The sequence below is a fragment of the Anser cygnoides genome, chromosome 7, assembly GCF_040182565.1.
Source record: "Anser cygnoides isolate HZ-2024a breed goose chromosome 7, Taihu_goose_T2T_genome, whole genome shotgun sequence".
NCBI classification, from domain to species: Eukaryota; Metazoa; Chordata; class Aves; order Anseriformes; family Anatidae; genus Anser; species Anser cygnoides.
The window spans coordinates 20,602,129-20,625,981 of NC_089879.1; the positions used below are offsets into that span (position 1 = coordinate 20,602,129).

Below are 23,853 nucleotides of genomic sequence, written 5' to 3' on the forward strand. Positions count from 1 at the left end.
TATGTTGTATGAACAGAGAATATTGTTTTAAAAGATATATAGTATGGGGCATTCACAGGAAGTATTCACTTTCAAACTGTTCAGTAAAACAAACTCAATTCCCCGGAAAAAATGCTGTCCCATCAAAACTTCAGTTCACATTTCAGTCTTGATCTGAATCCAAACTCCACAACTAGCCGTTATCTTGACAGCAAGCCAAACCTTTGTTCAGATACTCCTGCATTTTGTGAGCCACACAAGTCTCACGCTGAGGTTTGTGACTCATGCCCATTAGCTAAGTCAGATTATAGACAGTTTTGATGTCTGGTTCCCAGCACAATACTGCAATGTTCAGGACACATAGGGATTGGTGTAGGAGGAGGTTAGCCATGTTTCTACTGATCACATACTTTTACAGACCTGCCTGCAGAGGGACCGTACCAGTAGAAACAGCATAAGAGCCACAGCTCTTCAGACCATACTTAAGCTCTCACAAAATTCCTCCCAGGGCACTATAAATGCCCTTTCACCTTGATCTTCCTCCTTCCTTCTGAGCCCATCTGGCTAACAGGTGAAAGCGAGGACACCTGTGCACAAAGCCATAAAAGCTGGGAAATTATTGCTTAACTCTGGAAGTTTAATTCCCATCTGAAGCACCTGCTGCGGGCCCTGACTCCCATGGGGGCTGAACCCCCAGCCGGTGGCCCCTCATTCACCTTCTCACTGTTTGGGTTGTTAGCCTCACTGGCGGGGTATGCAAGGAGCACGGCCTGTCTCCCTCCCCTCCCGCACGGGGCTTTCTGGGACCTAGTGTCCTGGCCTTCTCCACCCGGATGGCTCTTGCAGCAGGCTTGCAAAGCTCCTACTGTGGCCTCAGAGTGGCATCTAGTGCTCAGCTGCTGCACTGCTCTTCAACAGCCCTCAGCTGTCCTCAGCTCTAGCAGTTCTCACGCAAATTGCCCACCTGCTGCCCAATAACCAGGGTCGAGGACTGCTTCGGACAGCAAGCAAAATAACTGGGCTACCTCAAGAAGTTAGTGCGCTTTCCTCAGCAACTGCAGGATTAACTGATTGCACGGGGAGTAGTTAGGAGTACAGTAAAATTTTAAAGGGAGTAAACTCATCCTTCTGGTTCACCAGGGTGTGCTGTATGAAGAGGATAATTCCTACACAGTCCACATTAGAAGATGGCAACTTCTGTGTAACAACATTCATCCTCCACCGTACACCTGTTGTAGTGTTTTTACTAATACACACCTACCGGAACCAGAAAAAAATGGCTAAGTATTTCTTCAATGGTTTTATCTGTTCTCAGATACTGCAGCTTTTCTCACTGCTGCTTAGGGTGACTTTGTCTCCTAAAACTACTTTTTCAAACTCGTTTTTCAAGTGTCAATCAAATCTAAAATGCAGAACCCTCCAAGAGCAGGGCGTCAAAAGAAGACAAGGAACCAGATGCACCTTGTGCCCTTTCCCTACGTGCTGGCAATATTTCGGCCAAAAATACCAGCCATCGAAACCAAAAGACACAAACTGCCTGGAACTCTTGAGGGAACTCCTGAAGGCAGCACCCTTTTTTTTCTATTTTTTTTTTTTACTCAAGTATAATTTTATAGTGTATAATTTAATCAGAATGCTCTGCAGGCAGGTACATTATCCCAGCTGAGCGTGTTTTCTCTTTTCAGCCTGCCTGAGACGAAACGGTTGGATAAGTAAAAGAAAAGCTACATAATTATACAGGAAGTCTGAAGCTTTTGAATTCACTTTTCAGTAGCAGACCTCAAAATGTTTTAACAAAATGTAAAGTGTTGCTAGCCTCACCTTGTCCATCTATAAAATGAAGATAATGCTCGAAGACAGAGGAAGGTGAGGATCAGAACCTAAGGGTCCTAAGCTCTTTCCAGTACAGAAATAGATTTTTTTTTCCCATGACATCTGAACAAAAGAAGTTAGAGAAAGACGGAGTGCTTAAATCATATTCTGATCCTCTCTGTATTTTAGTTCTGCCAACAGCAAAGATCAGGCATTTATTATGCAGATTCAGAGACACATTCAAATACAGCTAGATAAGTATTAAAATTTTCCAGTTCTTAAAATTCCTCTAAATTAGGGAAAGCTTTCATATTTTGGTTCTGGCTGAGTTAGCTGCTACAAAAAAGTAGAACACAAAAATTACTTTCACATATAAAAGCAGCAGCAGAACAGGTCCTGTCAATATTTTATATAAAATACACATGGCAAACCAACAAGCTTTCAATAAATGATATTTAAACCAGTTTGTCCCTGGCCTGGCAAAGTGTCCACTATCTACCTTGGCACATGGCTGAGAAGAAACATCCTAGAGACAGAAAGTCCTGCGTGGCAGTAGGGCCTGCATTCACCGGTAAAATTCAAGGAGTCACAGCAGTCTCGATGCTGCAAAGTCAGTTGCTTCAGAACAACACAACAGTAACAGTGTTGTCCCAGACAACACCATTACCAAGAAAGCCCTGTATTACAGAGCATTACATTACAATTTTCTTGCCAAAAAGAAAACCTGCACGGCGAGAGTCATATGCAATGACTAAGAATCAGCCCATTACTGAACTCTGACTAGCTACACCTACGAGAAACTCAAAAAAGCTGCCTGATGTAGAGCACACACCACTTACAGCATCAGCACACAGGTCACCACATCCAAATATTTAGCAGTCTAAAAGATCTTCCAAACTGTGGAATCATCTGACATTTTCACCTGAGCATTTCTTGTTTGACTTTTGCTCTAGCCACCAACAACTTTAGAACTACTTTTTTCACTGGTTTAAGTACATCAGTATCCAATATAACAGCACCAAGGGCCTTCTGCAGAACAAATGCCTCCATCTCTTCAGGGCTTTTCAGTATCATCTTCTTACTGCTCCTTTAAAGCTGACCAAATCAATGGAGCAGCAAAAGGCACACACCCCAGTCCCTTTATAGACCAGCTTTGCTGAACGTGTTACAACCAGAGACTGAAAAAAGACTTTGTCCCCCAGTTGCTTTGTTTTTTCACATCCTCAGAAATGCTCCTAAGGAACAAACTTGTTAGCGCAGGATGAGTCAGGGAACCTAAATTCCTAATTCTGCTTTCCAGATCTGTCACAGACACATACTGAAATTTTTGGAAATACATGTCATCTTTCTGTGTTCCAGCCTACTGTATATAAAATAAGACACAAATGTAAAGCACAATGAGCTCCCCGACAGAAAGATGACAGACGGATTATTCATTTACTTATTATTCACTTACTTTTCTATTTATTTTTAGATAAATCACCTGATTCTGTCATAAAAGTTTTTGTACCTGTGAATGAAACAGATTAATTTGTCACAAACTCAGAATCGTCTGTTATTTGACTACAAGATCACTGTAATTGTGATAAATGTACATGTAGCAGTAAGCAAGAGAAGGCAAACAGGGACAAAAATAAAAACAAAAATAAAGGAAATATTCGCATAGAACTTCTTATTACCAAGGAAGAGTAAAGACAAAGTCTTGATTAAATCAGATTGTAGCCTTGAGATGGAGGTTAATTCACCTGTGAGACTCTGAAATTGTGACATGAGATTTCTCAAGAGTGACAGAAATAATCACCTTTTGGATTTCAAATTAAGCACATTTATAATCAGCTGAGAAATAAGGATGAGAAAATGGCAACAGCATTTTCAAAGTTCATTTACTTACGCTTTCAGCTACCTGTCTTCTGCAGGACATCCACCAGAGGGCTCCAGGACCCCATTCTTGCTCATTATCGTGGAAAAAAAAGCAATTCTGCGAAGTGCCTGCAAAATTGGAATTGGAGAGTTGGAGTCTCCTTTGGTTGCAGCAGAAATTGGGGCAAGGTGTGCGTTTTCAAAGGGGTGGGCATAAGTTTTCCACACTTCAGATAGTTTAAATTTCTGTAACGCTGTAAGAATGAACACTGTTTGCTGAATACATTAAAAAAAAAAAAGACTTTTTGTTGTCAAAATACACTCATTCTACATATAGGGGCCCCTGTAGAAGACTGAAGATAGATCACAATTAAAATGCATTTTGTTTTAGTAAGAATAAAAGCAGTGGACAAAACATAAAGCTATGCACCGATATTGTAGGCCTACCAAAGGGAAGAAAAAATATTTTCAGCGGTCTCAGGGACCAAGGACACATACAAACATGTGATGGGATTAACTAAAAAAAAAAAAAAAAAAAAAGAGAGAGAGAGAGAGAGAGGGAGAGAGGGAGAGAAATAAAGCCACAATATCAAAAAACACATCCCCCCCAAGAATGAGCTCCTTTCTTCAGATTAAGCCCCATCAGTGGTGCGTTTCAAACCTACAGTACACAAAAAATGCAGAATACCCACTGCAGGGGACATGTCAGTATTAATGTCAGTATTAAGCAGGGGCAAAACCAGGTGGATAGAATACATTTATGTTCTCTAGTTTCAAGTCAAATATCAAAGAGTCATGTGTTACAGTTAAAATTATTCACATATATATACCACCCACTCACACATTAAAATACCACAGAACCAACCGATTTCAAGTACGTTATACAACAAGGAGTTAATAATAAGCTGGAGAAGGAATAGTTTTCCTCTGGCCTGATTCAACGCACGTGCATTATTCATCGCATTTGTGAAAGAATATGAATCCCATCAAATAATTAGGCGGTATGTTAACCTGCCTGGTTTGCAGTAGCCTGTGACTGACGAGCAGAAGGGCTCTTTGAGAACAATATCCTGCACTGCTGCTCCCTTCCGCCTGGACCCTCTACAAAGGCTGTGTTTTGTGTGTTTGTATAGGGAATCCCTGTGGAGTCTTTATTGAGTTCTAGGTCAAAAAATCTCTGAATTTAGCTTTAAATTAGGGAGCTATTAGAAGCTAAATTTGTTCCAGTGTCCGCAGTACCACTACTACAATTCCAAACAAGACAAGAAAACTACAAAGCAGAGTGACCCAAAGCAAATGAATCCTTAAATTCTGCTGATGAATAGGGTGCCACAGATCACCTGTGAAAAAGCTGTTAGAACCTCCTATGCCACCGTAACCATAAATTAGTTCAGGAAGTCCTGTTCTAATTCAGCCAAGAATTAACTCCAGGAAGTTAGGTCAGGCAAGATAACTGCAACTGTTTATCTTAGCTTTAAAGGCTGTTAATCTGTAGGGGCTTTACGTGCGCTACTTCATTGTCTTCAGAAATCCCCCTTCCACTTCAGTGTGCTGTAATGCAGTTTCCACCGCGTACCTGCCCTAGAGGCAGCTACGTTTTCGGCATGTCCTTTACACAATCAGGTCACACAAGTTAAAACTGATCCTACAAATCTGAGGTTTGTTATTTTCAAATCAATTCCCAAAATGAGATAAAAATCACAGAACATGGGAATGGCAGCGCAGTATAGTTGATGAGCTTCAGTTAATGTGTGATAAGCACAGCCAAAAGCAGAATTCAAAGACAGTGAAAATTCATACTGGTACAACATCAAGGGAGACCTGTGTATGTATTTAAAGAGAAATAAATAATGGGAACAGATTCTGCTCCTAATGACGCTGGAGTGGGTGTGGAATAATGTCCCTCACCCAAGTGGCATTACTCTGGATTTTTCCTGGTACAGCCAAAGGCAGAACCGGGCTCATGTGTTTGGTATTTAACAACGTAATACAGAGAAGCGTGAGTCAGAGAACAACCATGCCTTGCTGCTCCGGGATTTTTATGACAGAGCAGCACCTGGGATCAGGGAATTACTCCTCTGAGACTTGGGCACCAGCAAGCACCACAAGCACATGGAAGCATGGCTCACCTCGCTGGGAGCAGGGAGGGACTGCAGGAGCAGGGTGAAGGCAGCAGAGCTCCTGTCCAGCCGCACTACCCTGCTCTCCTTCTCGGGAGCAGCATGAGGCCTCCTGAACATACACAGAGCAGTCTTCTAAGTCCTCCGAACACAAGGCTGAGAGGCAGCCTGGCAGCTGTGGGACGGAGCAGGGGACTCTCTAGAAGCCAACGGTGGCGAGGGGTGCTGGACGTGGCTACCAACTCCTCCAGGGTCAGGAGCTTGGGGAATATTCCCCCTGCGGTGCTGCCACACGACAGGAACCACAGCTAAGAAGCACCCCAGGAGCCAGGAGGGCTCTAACACCTCAAAACGCCTTGTTTTCTCTTCAAAATATCTTGTTTTCACCTCAAAATGCCTTCTTTTCAACACAAAATGTCTTTTTTTTCACCCCAAAATGTCTTGTTTTCACCTAAAATGTCGTTTTCACCCCAAAATGCCTTGTTTTCACCCCAAAATGCCTTGTTTTCACCCCAAAATGCCTTGTTTTCACCTCAAAATATCTCGTTTTCACAAAATGTCTTTTCACCGAAAATTTCTTGTTTTCACCACAAAATGCGTTGTTTTTAACCCAAAATGTCTTGTTTTCACCTCACAATGTCGCTTTCAGCTCAAAACGCCTTGTTTTCACTACAAAATGTCATTTTCACCCCAAAACGTCTTGTTTTCACCCAAAATATCTTGTTTTCACCCCAAAATGCCTTGTTTTCACCTCAGAATGCCTTGTTTTCACCTCAGAATGCCTTTTCACCCCAAAATGTCTTGTTTTCACCTCAAAATATCTCGTTTTCACCCCAAAATGTCTTGTTTTTACCACAAAATGTCTTTTCACCGAAGATTTCTTGTTTTCACCACAAAATGCGTTGTTTTTAACCCAAAATGCCTTGTTTTCACCTCAAAATGTCTTTTCACCTCACAATGTCGCTTTCACCCCAAAATGCCTTGTTTTCACCTCAAAATATCTTGTTTTCACATCAAAACGCTTTGTTTTTACCTCAAAACTTCTTGTTTTTATCACAAAACATCTTTTCACCGAAAATTTGTTTTCGCCTCAAAATGTCTTGTTTTTATCTCAAAATGCCTTGTTCTCACCTCAAAATGTCATTTTCAGCTCAAAATGTCTTGCTTTCACCTCACAATGTCGTTTTCACCTCACAATGTCGCTTTCACCCCAAAACATCGTTTTCACCTCAAAATATCTTGTTTTCACATCAAAACGCTTTGTTTTCACCTCAAAACTTCTTGTTTTTATCAAAAAACATCTTTTCACCGAAAATTTCTTGTTTTCACCTCAAAATGTCTTTTCTCTCAAAATGCCTTGTTTTCACCTCAAAATGTTGTTTTCACCTCAAAATGTCTTGATTTCACCCCGAAATGTCTTGTTTTTGCTTCAAAATATCTTGTTTTCACCACAAAATTCCTTCTTTTCACTCCAAAATGTTGTTTTCACCTCAAAATATCTTGTTTTCAACCCAAAGCTCGGCGGGCAGCAGACCCGCCCCAACCCAATGGCCGCACCGCCGCCTTCGCAGCTCCTGCCCTCAACCAAGATGGCGGCGCGGGGAGCGGTGCCAGCACTCCGCCGCTCTACCCTGACGCCCGCCCGCCTCTATGGCCGGCGGCGCCCTCCGCGGCCACGTGACGCGTTCAAGCGCGCCGCGCGGGACCTGCGGCGGGGGAGAGCGAGGCCGCGGCGGGGGCGCGCGGGGCGATCAGGTGACCCGGCCAACGGCCGCGCCGCGCGCCCGCCAACGGCCGCTCCCTCAGCGGGGGGGGGGGAGCGGCGGGGCCGAGGGGGGGGGGTGCGAGGGGCCGGGGCCGGCCCGCGGGGACCCTGCGGCCTCCGTGGGGGGGCCGGGCCGTGAGGGGCTCCCGGGCCGTGAGGGGGCTGCGGGCGGCGGGGGCGGCAGCAGCCGGGGGTAGCAGCGGGGACGCGCGGCGCTGGCTGTCCCGTGCCGCGTCGGAGCAGCCACGAACACGCCGCGCGGCCCTCCTGCCGCCACACACGGTCCTGTGATACCCCGGCGGTGGTCGGAGGCCGTCGCAAGCCTTACCGCAGGAATCACAAACGTTGAAAAAAATCCAGGGTGGCAGCGAATTTCAGCATAATGTTGCATTTAAGTTAACCGCATACAGTACATTTTATTCTGAAGGATAAAACTCTTCCCTTTGCATTTGGGAAAGCAGTCACAAGTGACATGAACGATACCATAAAGACACCCACACGCAAAGAACAAACATATTTTCTTCGCTGCCAAGCTAATTGAGCTTTCCTTTCCCATGAAGGACTCCCCGGTTCCTGGCCTGGGCCAAGCAGCCGTAGGATGGGCTGTCGGCGCTGCAGGCACCGGAGCGATTTGTGAGCGCTGGCCGTGGGCTGAGGGCCTCGCGCAGGCACCGCTTCTGCTCAGGTAAGGGCCCGCTGCCGGCGTGTCACCGGCGTGCAGCCACCCCACACGGCTCTCGGGGGAGGGAGAATTCCAGCCGTCGGCTTTCCTATCTTCTATTGCTGTAATTTAGTGGAAGGGACTAAGTTATTAACAAAAGCCTTATTTTAGCGTTATATCATAAAGCAGTTAATTGTGCTGATATTTTCAAAGGCCTCAGCCTGCTTTCCCATAGCAGACATGCCATGGAAGTTCTTTGAGGGACTTGCAGGAAAAACAAAAAACGGGCACACTGGAACTGTAAGGTGATATTCAGCCTGGGAAGTTTTATTTTAAGTCAGCAAAGTTTCAGGAGGCAAAGCAGTTCAGTGGAATATAGCCACAGCTCTCCGTCTTACCTGCAGGTCTGACGTTTGCTTCGATGTACCAGAGATTTCCTCTGAGTTTGTATTTCACAGGCTGTACCGAGAGCTCCTTGTATCCCAGGGGTCTATCCTTTCCCAAGCACGTGCACACACACAGCTGCATGAGAAGTGCCTTGTACCTTCTCATAGCGAGTGTTCAGAGAGAGCACAGTGAACCATCCCTGTTCCATTACTTACTCGCTTTTGAGTAATTACTGGAACTTGAGCTAAAAGAACCTTGTAAAGGTGTTTTAGTCAATCCCTCAGCCAGAAAGCCTGATCATTTTTACCTAAATTTTCTCTAGCCTGCTCTGAAGGCATACAATCAAGGCCTACAACATGCATCTCCTTCCACTTGCAGCAACCTCAACTCTTTGGTAGGCAAATTTATGATCTCATAAAAGTTGATATACATCCAAATGGCAGTTCCTCTCAGCTCAGAAACCTTTTCCTAAATTGTTCTCCTAAAGTCTATCTTGTTAATATAAAATCTAAGGCACTATAAATCATTCCCATCACATCCCACTGACCATTTAAGAATGATTACGGAAATTTGAGCTGAAAGAGCCTTCAGAAATGATCTAGCCGTATGCAAACATTTCAGATTTTTCTCCTTTTTCTGAAGAAAGGCAGATTCATGTGCATTGTACAAAAAGAAGCCAACTTTTCTTGAATATAGTGTAACTAGAAAAAACAAGTTAGATCCTGTGCAGTATGATAATCCATGCCCACATTATAACGACAAGAAATGCAGCAGGACTTTCATAGATGTATTTGAGTCAGCTGACAACTTCCGAAGTGATCTTAAAATCCACACTGCAATTATGGCTGGAAGTTTAAAATGATGATAGCACCTTTTCAGTACAATTGTACTCTTGGGAAAGCAATTTCTCTTGCCTTTGGGTTTTAGATCATGCAGTGCGTTGTAAATTACTCCTCCACAAAACTGCGCACAAAGGATAAGGTTTTCTAGTAAATCTCTCCCTTAACTATTGCACCACTGGAAAAAAAAAAGTGGCATTTGAAGGTATATTACATAAGGTGCTTTAGGGTCCGGAGTTATGTAATTCTAAACTGGGATACGTGTGGAGAGGAGCATGCAGCAACATCAGTTTCTTCCCTGAAGAATCCATTTAAAAATGTTTGTGCACAGGTTTTTAATCAGCTCCCTCTTTAAATACCCACCAAATCTGAAAGGCCAGAGGACACTGAGGATTTGTCTTTCCACGAGCCTCATTTGGCCAAGACCATTGTGCGTTACAGATCCCCAAGAAGTTAAGTTTTGCAAGGACAGTTTATTTACCAGAGAATAAAATCTCTCCTCCTACCCATAAATGATCAAATGCAAGTGTGCTTGTCTCTCAGAAGGTTGGTGCCTGTGGTTTTATCAGAGCGGAGGTGGGTTCCCCAGGTAAAGGACAGTGACTGAACCATGAAAAAAATAGTTGCTCACTTTGCCTCTTTCTGTCCTTCATTGTAAGGCTGCTTTTGTCATTAAGGGGTTTCCTTTCTTCAAAGGCAGGCTAAAGGTGACAGCGTGGCTTCCCTGGATGTAAACCTTAAATCTTGAGTGTGCTGGTGGATGGATTTGTGTGAGTTGCCAGAGAGAATTTATACACAGTAGTTAGAACCCGGTGCCTTCTTCTCATAGACACGAGGAAATGGCTTTTATTCAGATACTTTCCTCCAGAGTTACTATGTTGTATCTTTATATTTTCAAGCCTTTCAAACCAGTATTTCTCATGGTTGTCAGAGGCTGGGGAATGGATTCGAGACCAGTTGGTAACTGGCCACCTCTACAATACCACTTCTGAATTATTTTTTCCTGTTTCTCTTGTCCCAGTCTGACACTTGCCTTTGATTAAGGAGATGAGTGACTTTGCCTGTTCTATTGATCAGAATAAATTACCAGCAGCTAATTTATGGACCTCACAAAAGTGCCTTTGACATGGTGAATTGTGCTCTGTTGTTCAGGTAATTGGGTTGTCAGGAAATGTTATTGGTTACTATGCAGTATCTCTTATAGAATATGGGCCTGTTTCATGGAAATGGACAAAATCTTTTAGACTTCAGCTCCCAAGAAGTTGTGAAAACTGAATAAGAAGGAAGTAAGCATTATTCTTGATAGAAGTGGCAGTAGGAAGAATGTTTTGACTGCTAAATGTTGATTTTCCTTCTCTGATTTCTGTGAAAAGAAAATTACTTTTCTTGTACTTGTTCAAGTATAAGTTTAGGGGGCTTGGTGCTTGCCAGTGTTTGCAGATTCAGCTTGAAAAGTGGGAAAAAACACACTGCTTAGGACAGTATTCTTGCTGTGAGTGAGATTCAAAATCTTACTGTTGGCTTTGGTGTCTGAGAAGGATAGAACAAAGCTCACTTTTTTTTCTTGGTGTGTTGCAAAGACAAACTTGTTTCTGTCGCACCACTGGAGAACATTAAAAAAAACACACACAACCAACAAATGGGCAGCAGGAAGGTGTTTTTACACAGGGTGGTTTTTACAGCCAGCTTCCACACTTGCAGGCTACGACACCTGCAAAACTGATAAAAGCAAGCAAAGGATTCTCATGAGACTGAAGGAAAAAGCAGCACAGGAGCTCGCTTGGGCTCTTTGCATGAAGAGCTCCTACCTGAAAATGTTTGGGCTGTTGTTTTTCTCTGGTGCTGTAAAACGGGAGTTTTCTATCTGAAATTACAGGAGGTAAAGTAACTGTTCAGCTTAAAACTGAAACAGCAAACCTAATCTTTTCCGATGATGCCTTCCCCAGCTGTTCCTGCACATGCTGTGCTTTAATACCTGTGTGTTGGTCGTACAGTGGTACGGCACTGGTAACTCATAGTTATGGCCCCAAGTGAGAGGTAAATGTAAAGAAGGGCTTGCTTTCTTTTTTAGTTACTGGAACTGTATCAGTGGGAAGGTTGGTACTGACACCACTAGCTGCAGGAAAGTTTAGGTAATTAGATGGCTTCTGTGTTTAGGTCTGAACACAGCGAAAACTGGGAGTTCTGTCAATGTGTCTCACTTTGTCCAGCTGCTGTGAGGAGAGAGGCAGGGAGATGCAAAGTGGGATGCCACGTACCCAACAGAGCATCTTTGCATAAGACAGTGTCACAGCTTTGTCCCTCGATATCAAATCACTAGAGCCTCAGTGTGACAGCCAGAGGCAGGCCTAGCTGGTTGGGTGTGCTCTGTCCAGCCACGAAGAGAAGAGCATATGTGTACTCTGGTGACCTGCAGTGGTGGCCAAGTGCAGTGCAGACCTCAAATGGGCCCCGAGACTGCAGGTAGATCTGTCAAAATGCCGTTGTGCTTTGGTTCTTTATAGGTCCCGTATCAGCAGTGCTGAGGATGATGGGGTGGGTTTGTTTCTATCCTGCTAGCTCTGGAAGTCTCATCTCAGGAAGTGCTAAAACTTTGATTCCACGGGAACAGCAACCCACAAGACTGCTCTGCTAAGTCTGTGTGAAACGGTCCCGGTCAGGTCCTGCTCTACATGAAATGAGGGGAGCGTGATGACCTCCACAGCCTGGAAGCTTTTTGGCCGATGACCATGGCAGTTTCTGTATACGACGGTCTAGTTTTCTTCTTCAGGAAGAACTCTGTGCTTACACCAGGAGTTTGCCCACCCCACAGCTTTGTAGACCCAAGTGGGAAGGAATGGTTGAGGGATGGCTTTTCTCCACCAGATTGAGTCCAGGCCCACCACTGATAGCTGAAGCAGGGCTACGGGCAGCCCCCCTCTGCTGTTACTTCTGTGGGAGCTCTGTGATTCTTAGAACTCCCCTGAGAGCTCTGGGTTATCAAGTGCCCCTTGTTGCAGCTGCATTGTCTGCAGAAAGGCTCATTTACTGAGCACAAGAGGCTGCTGTTTGGGCAGGATTCCACTGGCAGTCCGTGCCTGACCTGGAGACCTTTGATATTTTGGCTGGCAGACTAGTTGTCTGTGCCCTGCTTGGTATTTCCCTGTGAAATCCAGTCAAGGTTTTCCTTTCTCCAAGAGACGTAACCCTTCCTCCCACTCCCACTCATTTTTGAGTCCAAGCATCAGTGAGAATACTCGTAGCCGATGAAGGGTCCACCCCTTCCTGCAGTGAGCACACACCCGCAAGCCACCACTTCCCCACTGGAGCGCACGGCGTTCCTGCTCAGGCGGTGTCTCTGAGGTCCTGCAGCTGGGCACATCTGCAGTTCCAGCTTTCCTTCCTGTAAGGAACTTTTTAAATGTACGGTACAGCTGCATATTGTCAGCATCAGCGTGAGCAAGAGATGCCCAAGAGATTGGGCTACTTAGGGCTGGTATTTCCAGTGGATCCTCATAATGCTGGGTTTTGCTGATGTCTTTGCTGTTACCCAGGGATATCAAGCCGTGTTGGAGGAGTTCATGAGTTGTCCTGATGGGAAGAGCACACTTGCCTACACCATGCTTATCTTTTGATCTTGGTGATATTTTGATCTACTACATGCCTTTGAAGTTACATGGAGTTTTCTTTTTCTTCCTCTTTTTCAGAGAAAAGGGTTTACAGAGACATGGAGCTTGAAAGAATCATTCGAGACACACTGACACGTTTCATCCAGTCCCACATCCCTGCTGCAGACCTCAGGTATGGCGAGGTCCAATATCATTGTTTAGCTTGAACTCTGTATTAATTGTCTTTCTGCACATTATGCTGAACTCCAAGTGGAATATTAGAGCTTTGCCGTATTGCTTTTCCTTAAGTCAAATCCAGGATGCAGGTAATTTGCACAGGCTTTGGTATAAATCCTTAAACAACCATCTTTCAGCACTGAAATCTAGTAATGCCATTTCTTTGATGACCAAGAGGATTAATTTTTGTTCAATAATATACGTAAGAATATGGAATTCCGTTCATCCACAGTGATCCCACGGGGCTTTCTGAGCAGCGCACCACTATGTCAGGGCTCTCCCTGTTCTGAACTCTGCCTGCACGCAGAGATACAGCCACCTTGAGGCTAGAGCATAGCAGCTGGTTTTGCAGCCAGTGGCAGCAGTAACATAAGTGTGGGGCAGCAAGCAGAGAATGCTGCATCCCACAGAAATCCCAACTTGACAAAATATAATGAGATCACCTAGAACAGCAGTCAACACAGAAAAGCCAGAGTTTGAGCACTTGGAATGTTTTGGGTAGTTCTAGACAGGTGCTGTGGCTTTCATTCAGCACTGCCTAGGAAAAAGGACAGCACACAGTATTTGCTGTATTTATCCGTAACTGCTTCCCACTCAACTACCGAGCAGCTGCTTGGCGTTGCCCATACAATAAGATACACTCCACATAGGTACTCCTACTGCTGTATTAGAAAGACACAAGGTTAGACAGCATGGAAAGAAAGAGAGAGAAAAAATAGCCCTGTTGACCCTGCTTCCATGTCCTATGTTCTGTCTCCAGTGGGATGGATGATGTTTTCTTTTCTTACATCACGGGTGTCCTGGAAGAGCTGGGCTCACCAGAGTCCTCTGAGGAGACCTTTGACATGGACACCTTCATAGAAATGATGGAGGCTTACATTCCTGGCTTTGCAGAGATCCCCAGGTACGTGAGTGCTACTGCTTTGTATGTGCATGCCACGCAATGGGTGTCTGGACCCAACCAGCTCAATGACATGAATTCTTTTGTTGTACCCAGATGGGGAGGGGAGGTGTTAGTGCCAAACCTGTGCCACAATGATTAAGACAGGCATTGCCTGAATACATAAATGCTAATCCCAGTATAGTTTGCAAGCTAGGTCCTTGACTGTCTTAAACGCCAGTTTTGTCTATTGGGCTTCCCATCAAACCTTGTCTTTCTATAAAGAGGTAGTCAAGAAGGATAGGCTAGTGCTTTTATTCCTCACACTACTTATGCAGCTTCTGTCTCTTGCAGTGGGGATGTCTGTGAAATGATGTTCTCTCTCTCAGAAAGGCTTGGTGAAGCACGCACCAAAGGTGAGTTACACAGTTTCAGCACAAGCAAGTATATTCTGCACATTTTCAGTCTTAGTGTTTGGAGTTGAGCAATATCAGAGCATAAAATAATCTTGTTTCCAAAATTTAGGATCTCATAGGCTAGCCTGAATTGGTTGACAATTTTTTTTTGTAATGTTCAGCCAGGTTTTTGATATAAACACATGGGAGGCTTGAGTCATACAGAGTACTGTCCAAGAGGCTGGGGTGAAAAACACTTGACCAGATCTCTATAAACACCTCTGTTGAGATAAAATCCAGAGTAAAAAGAAAGTCCTAGCAGATACAGGGCTGTTTGCTGAAATTCTGCTGTAGGTTAATTCTGGAAGTGGGATTTCTGCCTCCTCTGATAGCCATCCGACTAACGGATAGTACTGCTGGGCAGCCCATGTCAGGTGCATCATGAAATGGAGTATAGACTTTGAGCACACTCAGAGCTCACTTCCCATTCACCCACAACCCCTGGCACAGATTCAAAATCAGCTGCGATGTGCTCTCTGGCCTCTGTTATGCAGGACTGCAGAAGACTATCACAGTAAGCGCTTTCTAATCTCCGTGTTCACAGATCAGCTGGATAGCTATATTAACCAGCCCCAAAGGTAGCTCCCATTAGAGAGCAGACGGGTGAAGTGCCTGGATATTAAACCATACATAACAGGTTGGGTTTTGCCTATCTAACAACATCACTGCTGTCTTACCGGGAGCCAGAAGGCTACACTGTGTAGAACAGACAATCCTTTTATCTTGCTTGCTGCTTTCTTGAACTTGACAGAATCTACTGCTCTGCTCTGGTGCCCCGCATCCTGCCCTTTGAGGATCCTGATATAGCCTGCGTGTGGAAGGAGAGCACCAACCCAGCTTTAGACAGGATAGAACAGAGGTGAAACGATTCTCCTTTCAGAGACACAGAATGAACCTGTAAAAAGAGATGCATCAGAGTAAGCTGACCACAGGATGCACTGGGTCACACACGGGCTGGAACCACCATTGTGTATTCGTAAATTTAAAATCACAGTGACACCTTAGTTCAGTGAAGGCAGGAGGAACAGTAGTGGTTTCCAGTCTTGTCACTTAAGAAGGGGTTTACTTTGGCAATGATGTACTAGCAATCTAATGCTAACAGAAAGCACAGAGCTCTGGCCTCTGTGGGGCTGTTGCTCAGTAGATACCGCTGTGTCTTTAAGAAAAGCCTGGCCAAAAGGCTGCAGAAGCCAGGAGTGAAGCACCCTCTGAAGACCTGACCAAGGGCCAGGAGCCTGGAGCCGGAGCCTGCAATGGGGAAAGGCTGTGCACTCCAACAGATGGAGCCGAGGCCCAGGTATGTCCATGCCACAGAGGAGCAGGGTGACAGCGTCACCTAGCACCACCTAAGTCATTTTCTGGCTCCGACAGGAAGCACAGCATAGGCTGTGACACAGCATCGTTGATGCCTGTGATCTCCCCCATTGTATGGCCTGAGCAAGACTGCGTCAGTAAGCGAAACAAGAAAATTATGTGCTGCCAGAAGAGCATGAGCCATCACTCTGGCTCATGCTTCCCCATCCTGAGGTAGCAGGGCAAGAAAGAGCTTGTCCCAGGGCTCTCCAAGATCCTACAGCAGTGCAGTAAGGATGCCTCTACAGCACTAGCCAGGCTCCACCCCACTTCACCCCATTCCACTCACCTCAGTCGACAGTTTGAGCCTGATCACTCCCGGGCTGTGATGCAGTATCCAGTGGTCACACCTGTGTGTCAGTCCTGAAGACACCGGTCCCACCCTCAGTGACCCAGATGGCTGTGTACATGCTGAGCTGAACCAGAGTCATTGGCACGGCAGTCTTGAACGAGCAGCTCCAGTCAGTGTGCCCCATGCCGCAAGCATTGCAGTGCCTAGTAGGCCCCCCTACCTCCTTACCCCAAAGCTCTGCTTGCTGTTTCTCCAGTACTGATGTCTTACTGCTTGGCAGTTCAGTCCTTCTGTGTCCACGGCCTTCTAGGAAATGCTGCTGCTGTGCTTCCTTCTGGTGTAGCCGCAGGTCCCCATGCTTACGAGTGTTGTCCCTTTCCGATCAAAGGGCACATAACCTCAGAAGGGGAGGAATTCAAGCATTTGAACCACAGTGCCCAGGAAGTTCACTCCTAAGGGGATAAATAGCAGGGCTACACAGGTGAGGGGACAGAAATCCTATTTTAAAGGCTGAAGTAGGGAAGAGATTAAGGGATGCTTTGTCCTTGCAGATACAATTCCCTTTTAGCTTCAGGAATGGGATTTACAGTCACCCTTGTAGTGAGAGAGAGCCTTCAGCTAAAGGCAAATTGAATTTTCTGACTTAATGCAAAATCAGAGCTCTTTGTCTCTCTTGCTCCAACTAGGAAGGCGATGACTTGAAGGATGGCACGGAGCTGCTACTGGAGATGTTCCCTGCCTGTACCGTGAGCCAGGCAGAGAAGGCACTAGCCATGGCCCTGGGGAACTTGGAGGAGGCAGTGCAGTTAATTGTGGAAGAGAAGGTGGAAATTGGCACAGCAGGTGCAAGTGTGAAGGTAATGTACTCTGAGCTGGGCAGCACTGAGCCAGAGAGCTGGGCAGAGCTCAGATACAGACAGGTATCCCAGCTGCCTACCATGAATGGAAACTTTGACTGCAGGAACTTTCCACGCTCCCAGCAATGAACTGGGAAAATCACCCAAAACACCCCTCGCTCCTTCCCTCAGCTCTCCAAGTCCAGGCTGTGCCCACACCCAGCCAGCACCACAGAGCTGCGTGAGGCACCCCGCTTCCCCCACGGGCTGGGAGTACTGCATCAGCAGCTGGACTCGGCTGAGCTAGCAGGGCAGCTGTGCACCCTGTGTGTTCTGCTACTTACACACCTGCTTTGTCTCCTCCCAGGAACTGGCACGGCCCCGCAGAGCACCCAACCATGAGGAACTGAAGCAGGTTATCTTACAGAAGTAAGTACGCAAAGAACCCCATATTCTGCTCACAATAGAGGAGATAGCTGATTCACATGTAGCTGAAAGATCTAAGCACAAGTATAACCTTTGGCTGGGAAAAGAGGTTGGGGTTTCTTTTAGAGCCCTGGCACACAAACAGGTTACCTCCATCGGCTGGGTCACAGCACTGGCTGTGTGTGAGGTTTCAACCTCCTACAGGTATACTGTAAATCACAGCATTGTCAGCTGAGGCCCCAGGTAAAGGTTCAAGGCACAAACATCAGGCCGCAGCTCAGGTAACGCATGGTGCCTTGTAGAACTACAGCAGCTCATTCATGCCTCCATCCTTGGAGACAGTCCAAACAAGTCTAAAGATATCTTTAAGAGACTGTACAGCAACACTGGGAAGATCAAATCTCAGTTGCTGAAGGTGTGAATTCAATGCATTTAAAAAAACCACTCCAAAGGCTCCCTAAAGACTTCTGGGGAATGAAAGTGGCTTTAGATTGGTTTACCTTTATTCATTTCCAAAAGCATTTTATTCTCAATAGAGAACCCACAGTATGGTTTAATCGATCCACTTAAAGATCTTGGCTTTCATGAGTATCCTTCTGTGGGCATGCAGTTTCCACGTATCTATCCAGCCAGCCTATCCATCAATCTTTTCCACCACTTTACATCCTTATCAGTGAGGGAACAAACAACTGATGGTCTAGGGAAGATAAAGCAAGGCAGAATAGCATCCAGACAGAAGTAACAGTCCCTGTCCTTGCCGGTCTCCTGTGCAGGCTTGCTTCAGAGTCAAATGTAAGGGAACAGAAAAAAAACAAAACACCAGCTGATAAGTTACATTTCTAGGAACTTCACTTTAATGACGTTTTGGCAACATCCTGTACTTTAAACATCGTTCAAGCACAGGTACAGAGAGCAGATCACCATAGCTGAAGATACATGGGAACAACTGTGCTAACTCCTGAGGGAGAAGGCATGGTCGGCTGTGCTGCCCACCTATGACACCAGCTCCAGTACCTCAGCAGTACAGCAAGTGAACACTTGGGCCCTGATGTTTCAATTAAATAGGGAAAGAGGTGATGCTTTTACAAAGTTGCTTCCAGCTCAAATTAGTTTCCTAGTCAAGTACTACATAGCGTGAAAGGCATACCATCTCTTCAGGGCAGAAGCAGCCAGTTTGGCCCTCTGATTTTACCTCATCTCCTTTGGCTGCCATCACTCAGACTGAAAAGGAGCAAAGCTACCCCAGTGGCAGAGCATGCCAGACCTCAGCACCTCTCCGTTTTACAGGGATTATCTGCATTCTCAACAGCCTGAGCTTTTGATACCATTCACTTAGGGCCAAGGATGCTACTCCAGGAGAATCCTGCTGGATTCCCACCAGAACGATGACACGCTTCTTGCCCATTTCATCCAAAGGGGAACCTTAAGCACTCCTAGCTGCAATCTAGGCAAGTAGGACACACTGCACAGCCACAGACCAGCCAGGGAAGAAGAGATGTAGGTTGTGAATAGCCCTAGGCGCAATGCACATTGCAGCATTCACCAAATGCTTCTTGTGTTTCAGATACATGATGGTTGATAGTGCAGAAGATCAGAAAACACATCGGCCAGCTCCACCAAAAGAGGTGAGAAAAGAGCAGTTCCAGCTCACCAAGAGTTTGAATGCCTTTGGCTACTAGGTTAAAAAAGCAGGCCGCGAGTCCAAAGAGCAGAGGCAGTCCCAAGGCAGGAACACTCACAGAGCCACTAGAGAGCAAAAGGGAAGGTTAGTTTACAGAAGAGAAGGTTAGTTTAGCCGCTGCAGGGTCTGTCAGTACCTACCACTGACTAGCATGGTTCCTGCTCTGCCACCCCTCCCTCCCCCCTGTCCAACAGCTCTGTTTGCCTTTTTAGCCAAGATTCCCAACAGAAGGGACAGGTAACTCATCCCAACGTAGTCTTGCTGTTCCCTCACCCCCAAACACAGCTCTCCTTATGCTTGTCCCTTCCCTTTCCCCAGCAGCCTCCACTTGGTGTTTGTCTTTCCTCTCCAGGCTCCCAAGAAGCTGATCCGCTATATCGATAACCAGGTGGTGAGTACAAAGGGAGAGAGGTACAAAGACATCAAGAAGCCAGAGAGCGAGGAGATGAAGAAAACTTACATCAGCCTCAAACCAGCCCGGAAGTACAAGTTCCACTGACAGCCAGGTCCTCCTGCTCTTCAGCCTCCACCTCGCTGGCCAGGCGTGGGAGGAAGGACACGTGGCATTAGGGATGAGAGGGGACTCCTTCACCCCACCCACCACTAACTGGAACTAACCTGGGAGCCAGGACACTGCTTTCAGCTTCCTGAACTAACCCAGCTGACAAGGACAAGCCTCTCTGTGGGCAGCTGTCCTTCCGCCCCCAGGGGCACACCACAGCAGCTAGCAGGGGCCTGGCCATTCTCTGCTATTCCTTGCATGGGACGTTCTTAGATCTAAGATGTGGCTTGTGGTTTTGCAGCAAGCTTTTTAGAAGTCTGTGTGCACTGTTGCTTCGAGTGCAAGTGTCAATAAAGATGATGTGAATTGGTGTGTAGTTCAGCTGCACGTGCTTTACAGACAGTGCCTCTAATCCCTTCTGGGCAAAAGACAGGAACTGGGCTCTCCCTGCCAAGACAACCTGCAGCACTCAAACTCCAGCTGACAGTATGGCCAGGGCCCCTTCCATTTCTCTCCACTGTTGAATGTCAAAACTACAGCCACGCAACATGGAGCAGGATGTAGAAGCAGGCTGGGGCACTACTGAAACATAATTCAGAATCTGGAAGAAACAAACGGTGATGACCAACTGCTGTCAGTGAGAGCACAGCTAGGTTTGGTGCTCTTCCTCTAGTGAAATCGCATTTAGGAGTGTGTTCCCCTGGGAAACAACTGCCTTGTGCTCGCCTAATCCAGTGCCCCGTGGCAAGGAGCTAGGTCTGCACACACACGTTGCCATGCTGCGCCACACCAGGCCTTTGGTGCCAGGCTAGCTGGGGCTACAGGCTGGAGCTGGGCTCGCACTGTCCTCCTCCCAGAGCTCGGAGGGGCCCACTCTCTCCCAAGAGGAGAACTGGCAGCTTTTCTCCATTCTGCTCCAGCTGGCCTGATTTGGTCTCAACAGCTCTGCTGGCATGCCCTGCACACCCGCCCCAGGGGACAGCAGTCCACAGTCCCCAAACTCCCCTGCTCTCTGGACAGCTGCCACTTGGAGATTTAAAATACAACAAAAAAATAAATCCTGACTATTAGCTGGTCTAGCCAAGGCCTGTTCAGCACCATGGTGTTCCCACAAGTCCCTTGCTCTCTCCACACCGCTGCAGAGGGAGTTACTTTTCCAGGAGGCACCAACAGAGCTCCCTCACAAACACGCAGTGGCTGTTAAACAGCCCCAGAGACGAGAGTGAGCCCCTCTTGGGCCAGCCGCACCAACAGGACCAACCTCTCCCTCTGCACGTCTCAGCAGCACCCGGCTCCGGCATCCTCCGGGGATCCCAGCGAGGTGTTGGTCCCCCCTCCCCAGCAGTCCTAGATCTGGAGGTTAATGAAAGGGGCAAAGCCAGCCATGTCCTGCAGGAGAACGAGAGCCGTCTGCGGCAGAGGCTCCACATCCAGCTCTACTCCACGGCTTCGGAGGACGCTCAGGCTGGACTCAGCCACGTTGTGGCAGTGCTTCACCTTCAGCGAGCGCAGCTTGGGACAGTACTCAGCCAGGACCCTGCCAAGAAAGAGCACATGCAGGTTGTGGGCCAGGACTCCCGAAAGCACAATTCCTAACTCACCCTCTCCTCTGCTCCCAGTGCCACACGTGCGCCGTCCTTTAGGAACAGCACCACAGTAGTCACGGTAGTCTAAGAGAAACTCAGGCGACACGGTCAGATCCCCGAGCTACTCTCCATGACATGCCAGGGAATTTGCTTTTAGCAGCACATATCACCACTCCTGACTGGCTTGCTAGTGGCTTCTCCCCCAAATTGCACTCTAATTGCTCTCGGCGTGAAGCAATCTGGCTTCCCAGGTCTCTTCCCCCCGCCCCAGCCACCTGCCTTCCCCACCCAGCTCCCCCCGTTGCTCAATACCTGATGGAGTCATTCTTGACTCGCAGACACCCGGTGAGGTCCAGGTGCTCCAGCTCGGGGCAGCACTTGGCGGTCTCCTCCACAGCCACGTCGCCCACGTTGGCATTGACAGCCAGCGACAGAGACTTGAGCCTGCTGCACTTCTGCACCAGGTAGCAGATGGCCTCGTCCTTCAGCTGCCGGCAGGCCGTCAGGTCCACGGCCTCCAGCGCCTTGCAGTGGTCGGCCAGGCTGCGCAGGGACAGGCTGTCCACCCACTCGCAGTGAGCCAGGGAGAGCCGCCGCAGGTTGGGGCAGCTCAGCGAGATGGCTATCAGCGCGTGGCAGCTGAGCTGGGCGCAGCCCTTCAGCTGGATGTGGTGCAGGTGGTGGTTCTGCCTGATGACCGGCAGCAGCTCCCTGTCCGTCAGCCAGTCGGAGCAGCTCTGGAGCGCCAGCTGCTGCAGCACCTTGTTGTCCTTCAGCAGGGTAAGGAAGGCGGCTCTGGGGACGGCAGGTCCGATCTGCAGGGGGAACGCAGGAATAATGAGGCATCCCCCAGGTGCCCAAAGCGGCCTGGCTCAGCCTGATGCTGAGCTCCCAGAGACCTGCTCCCTTCCTCTTTTCCACGGTGGCACAGAGGTGACCAGAGCCCCCTTTCCAGTCCCAGGGCAAGCCCTGCTGTCCCAGCTCCCCTCCACGCAGCACCAGGACTACTGCCACAAGATGCTCTCCACTCCTTTCCTCACCCCTGCATTTATATACTTGCAATGAGCTCCACATCCCTGCTCTCCAACACCTCTGTGCCAGACCACCCTGGGCGTTTAAAGACACCGCTGCCTTTCCAGTCCCCAGGCAGCCCACCCCAGGACCCGCACACGCTCTCCCCATCCCACCAGACGCACCCACTGCACAACCCCCGGCGAGGACCACCACCAGGCCGTGCCACCCTCGCTAACGCCAGCTTGCTTCCGCGAGCCGCTGCCCCGTAATGGCGAGGTGGAGCTCGCAGGCTCCCTGCTCCCGGGAGCCTCCTGCTAAGGAGGGCGGCATTTCTGGGCCCTGAATCACCGCCTCTCCTCCCCGAGCCCGTATGGCCAGCCAGACACGGGGCCACCAGCCCCGGCCACCAGCCCCGGCCAGGGGTCCGTCCCCTCCCCGCGCCCCGCCGGTACCTGCGCGGAGTCGAAGCGGCGCATGTTGGCCAGGTAGAGGCGGACGAGCTCGCGGAAGGCCCTGCTCACCCTCCGCAGGCTCAGCAGCTGCCGCAGCGGCAGGTGGCGGAGGACGTGCGGCACCAGGACGTCCTCCCAGGGCAGGGCCAGCAGCCCCCCCTCGGCACGGCCGGCGCTCATGGCGGGCGGGCGGGCGGCCGGGACGCAGCGGGGAGCGCTCGGCAACGCCGGGACCCGCCGGGACCGGGACCGGGACCCGCCCGGCACCTCCGCCTCTGCTGCCGGCGCCGCAGTGACGTCACGGCGGGGGCGTGGCCCGCGCCGTTGCCCCGCCCACCGCGGGGAGGCGCAGGCCGCCAGGAGGCGGGCGGCCCCGCGCATGCGCGCCGCGCGGCGCTGTCCGTTCAGCACCGGGCGGCCCGGGGCCGTCCCCGCGCCGCAGGGGACGCGCTGAGGCAGGGCCGCGCGCCCGGCAGAGCCACGGGCCCGGGAGCGCAGCGATGGTGAGGGCCCCGCCAGGCCCTACGGCCCCGCCCGTGTCTGCGAGGGCCCCCTGCGGCGCCGCCCCGCGCGGGGTCGTGCCCTGCCCCCTGCCAGCGGGGGGACGGGGCTGAGGGGCCGGAGCGTCCTCCCGCCCTGCTGTCCCAGTCAGGTGTCGCAGCAAGTCCTTGTCCTTCCGTCAGAGTGCCCTTCGCCCAGGGTAGGCCTGCGCGTCTTTTTTTGGGCCTTCAAGTTGCCTTTTCAACTTTCACCTGGACGCGTGCCCCCAGCTGATCCCAAATACTGCGGCTCCTGCACCGGCCCTGGCGTCAGGCGGGCCCTTCGGGACCAGGGGAGTCCACCCCGGGGGTCAGGCAGTAGGGCGAGGGCAGAGCCTGGGCTAAAACCTGCCTGCTGCCCTGCAGGGATACCTGCTGGCTTCCCGGACCTCAAACAGCACGTGGGAAGGACCGTCACAACTGCTCCCGTGAAACAAAACACGTTGTTAATTTTCTAAAAGGATATAAAGGGCTGCGTCTCCTTGGCACAGCGTGTGCCCGGCGTCACGCAGAAAGCCCCAGGCCCTGGATTAGAGGGTGCCCTTCAGGAGATCAGCGCGGTGAGCCGGGAGGCGCTTCCTTTTCAAGGG

At 48.8% G+C, this 23,853-nt stretch overlaps 2 protein-coding genes and 1 long non-coding RNA gene across 13 annotated transcripts in view; 1 reads left to right on the forward strand and 2 right to left on the reverse strand.

Moving 5' to 3' along the window:
• LOC136791237 (uncharacterized) overlaps nucleotides 1–7,394 on the reverse strand; it is a 318,474-nt gene extending 311,080 nt beyond the window's left edge. For 5 of the 9 annotated variants that reach the window (XR_010832781.1, XR_010832787.1, XR_010832782.1 and 2 more), the window contains exons 1-2: nucleotides 5,781–7,227; nucleotides 3,683–3,780 (exon numbers count right to left, since the gene is read on the reverse strand). This is a non-coding gene — a long non-coding RNA (uncharacterized lncRNA). Of the gene's footprint in view, nucleotides 1–3,682; nucleotides 3,781–5,780 lie in introns of all 9 variants that reach the window. The other 4 variants (XR_010832789.1, XR_010832785.1, XR_010832780.1 and 1 more) reach the window with 3 other exon arrangements.
• CUEDC2 (CUE domain containing 2) lies at nucleotides 7,395–20,048 on the forward strand. Of its 3 annotated transcripts, XM_067000452.1 has the most exons (11): nucleotides 7,395–7,526; nucleotides 8,097–8,221; nucleotides 13,110–13,203; nucleotides 14,008–14,151; nucleotides 14,482–14,543; nucleotides 15,746–15,879; nucleotides 16,914–17,084; nucleotides 17,256–17,336; nucleotides 17,431–17,492; nucleotides 19,054–19,114; nucleotides 19,523–20,048. In XM_067000452.1, the coding sequence occupies exons 3-11, from the start codon at nucleotides 13,130–13,132 to the stop codon at nucleotides 19,667–19,669; spliced, it is 936 nt and encodes a 311-aa protein (XP_066856553.1). In that variant the 5' UTR covers nucleotides 7,395–7,526; nucleotides 8,097–8,221; nucleotides 13,110–13,129; the 3' UTR covers nucleotides 19,670–20,048. The 3 variants fall into 3 exon arrangements, with proteins under 3 accessions (XP_066856553.1, XP_066856552.1, XP_047925012.1); XM_067000451.1 differs by lacking the exon at nucleotides 17,256–17,336; XM_048069055.2 differs by lacking the exons at nucleotides 7,395–7,526; nucleotides 17,256–17,336 and adding an exon at nucleotides 7,685–7,945.
• Nucleotides 18,321–23,120, reverse strand: FBXL15 (F-box and leucine rich repeat protein 15). Its single transcript, XM_048069053.2, has 3 exons — nucleotides 22,725–23,120; nucleotides 21,571–22,073; nucleotides 18,321–21,209 (listed from the first exon to the last, which is right to left on the reverse strand). Exons 1-3 carry the CDS (start codon nucleotides 23,103–23,105, stop codon nucleotides 21,020–21,022), a joined length of 1,074 nt encoding a protein of 357 aa, XP_047925010.2. The 5' UTR covers nucleotides 23,106–23,120; the 3' UTR covers nucleotides 18,321–21,019.
• Between the last annotated feature and the right edge of the window lie 733 nt (nucleotides 23,121–23,853).

Coding starts and splice junctions, on each gene's coding strand:
- CUEDC2 (XM_067000452.1), top strand. CDS start 13,130: ATGGAGCTTGAAAGAATCATTCGAGACACACTGACACGTTTCATCCAG. Junction 17,085..17,255: donor CAGCAGGTGCAAGTGTGAAG/GTAATGTACTCT, acceptor TCCTTCCCTCAG/CTCTCCAAGTCCAGGCTGTG. Junction 17,337..17,430: donor GCTTCCCCCACGGGCTGGGA/GTACTGCATCAG, acceptor GTCTCCTCCCAG/GAACTGGCACGGCCCCGCAG.
- FBXL15 (XM_048069053.2), bottom strand. CDS start 23,105: ATGCGCGGGGCCGCCCGCCTCCTGGCGGCCTGCGCCTCCCCGCGGTGG. Junction 22,074..22,724: donor GCCGCTTCGACTCCGCGCAG/GTACCGGCGGGG, acceptor TTCCCCCTGCAG/ATCGGACCTGCCGTCCCCAG. Junction 21,210..21,570: donor GTCAAGAATGACTCCATCAG/GTATTGAGCAAC, acceptor CTTTCTTGGCAG/GGTCCTGGCTGAGTACTGTC.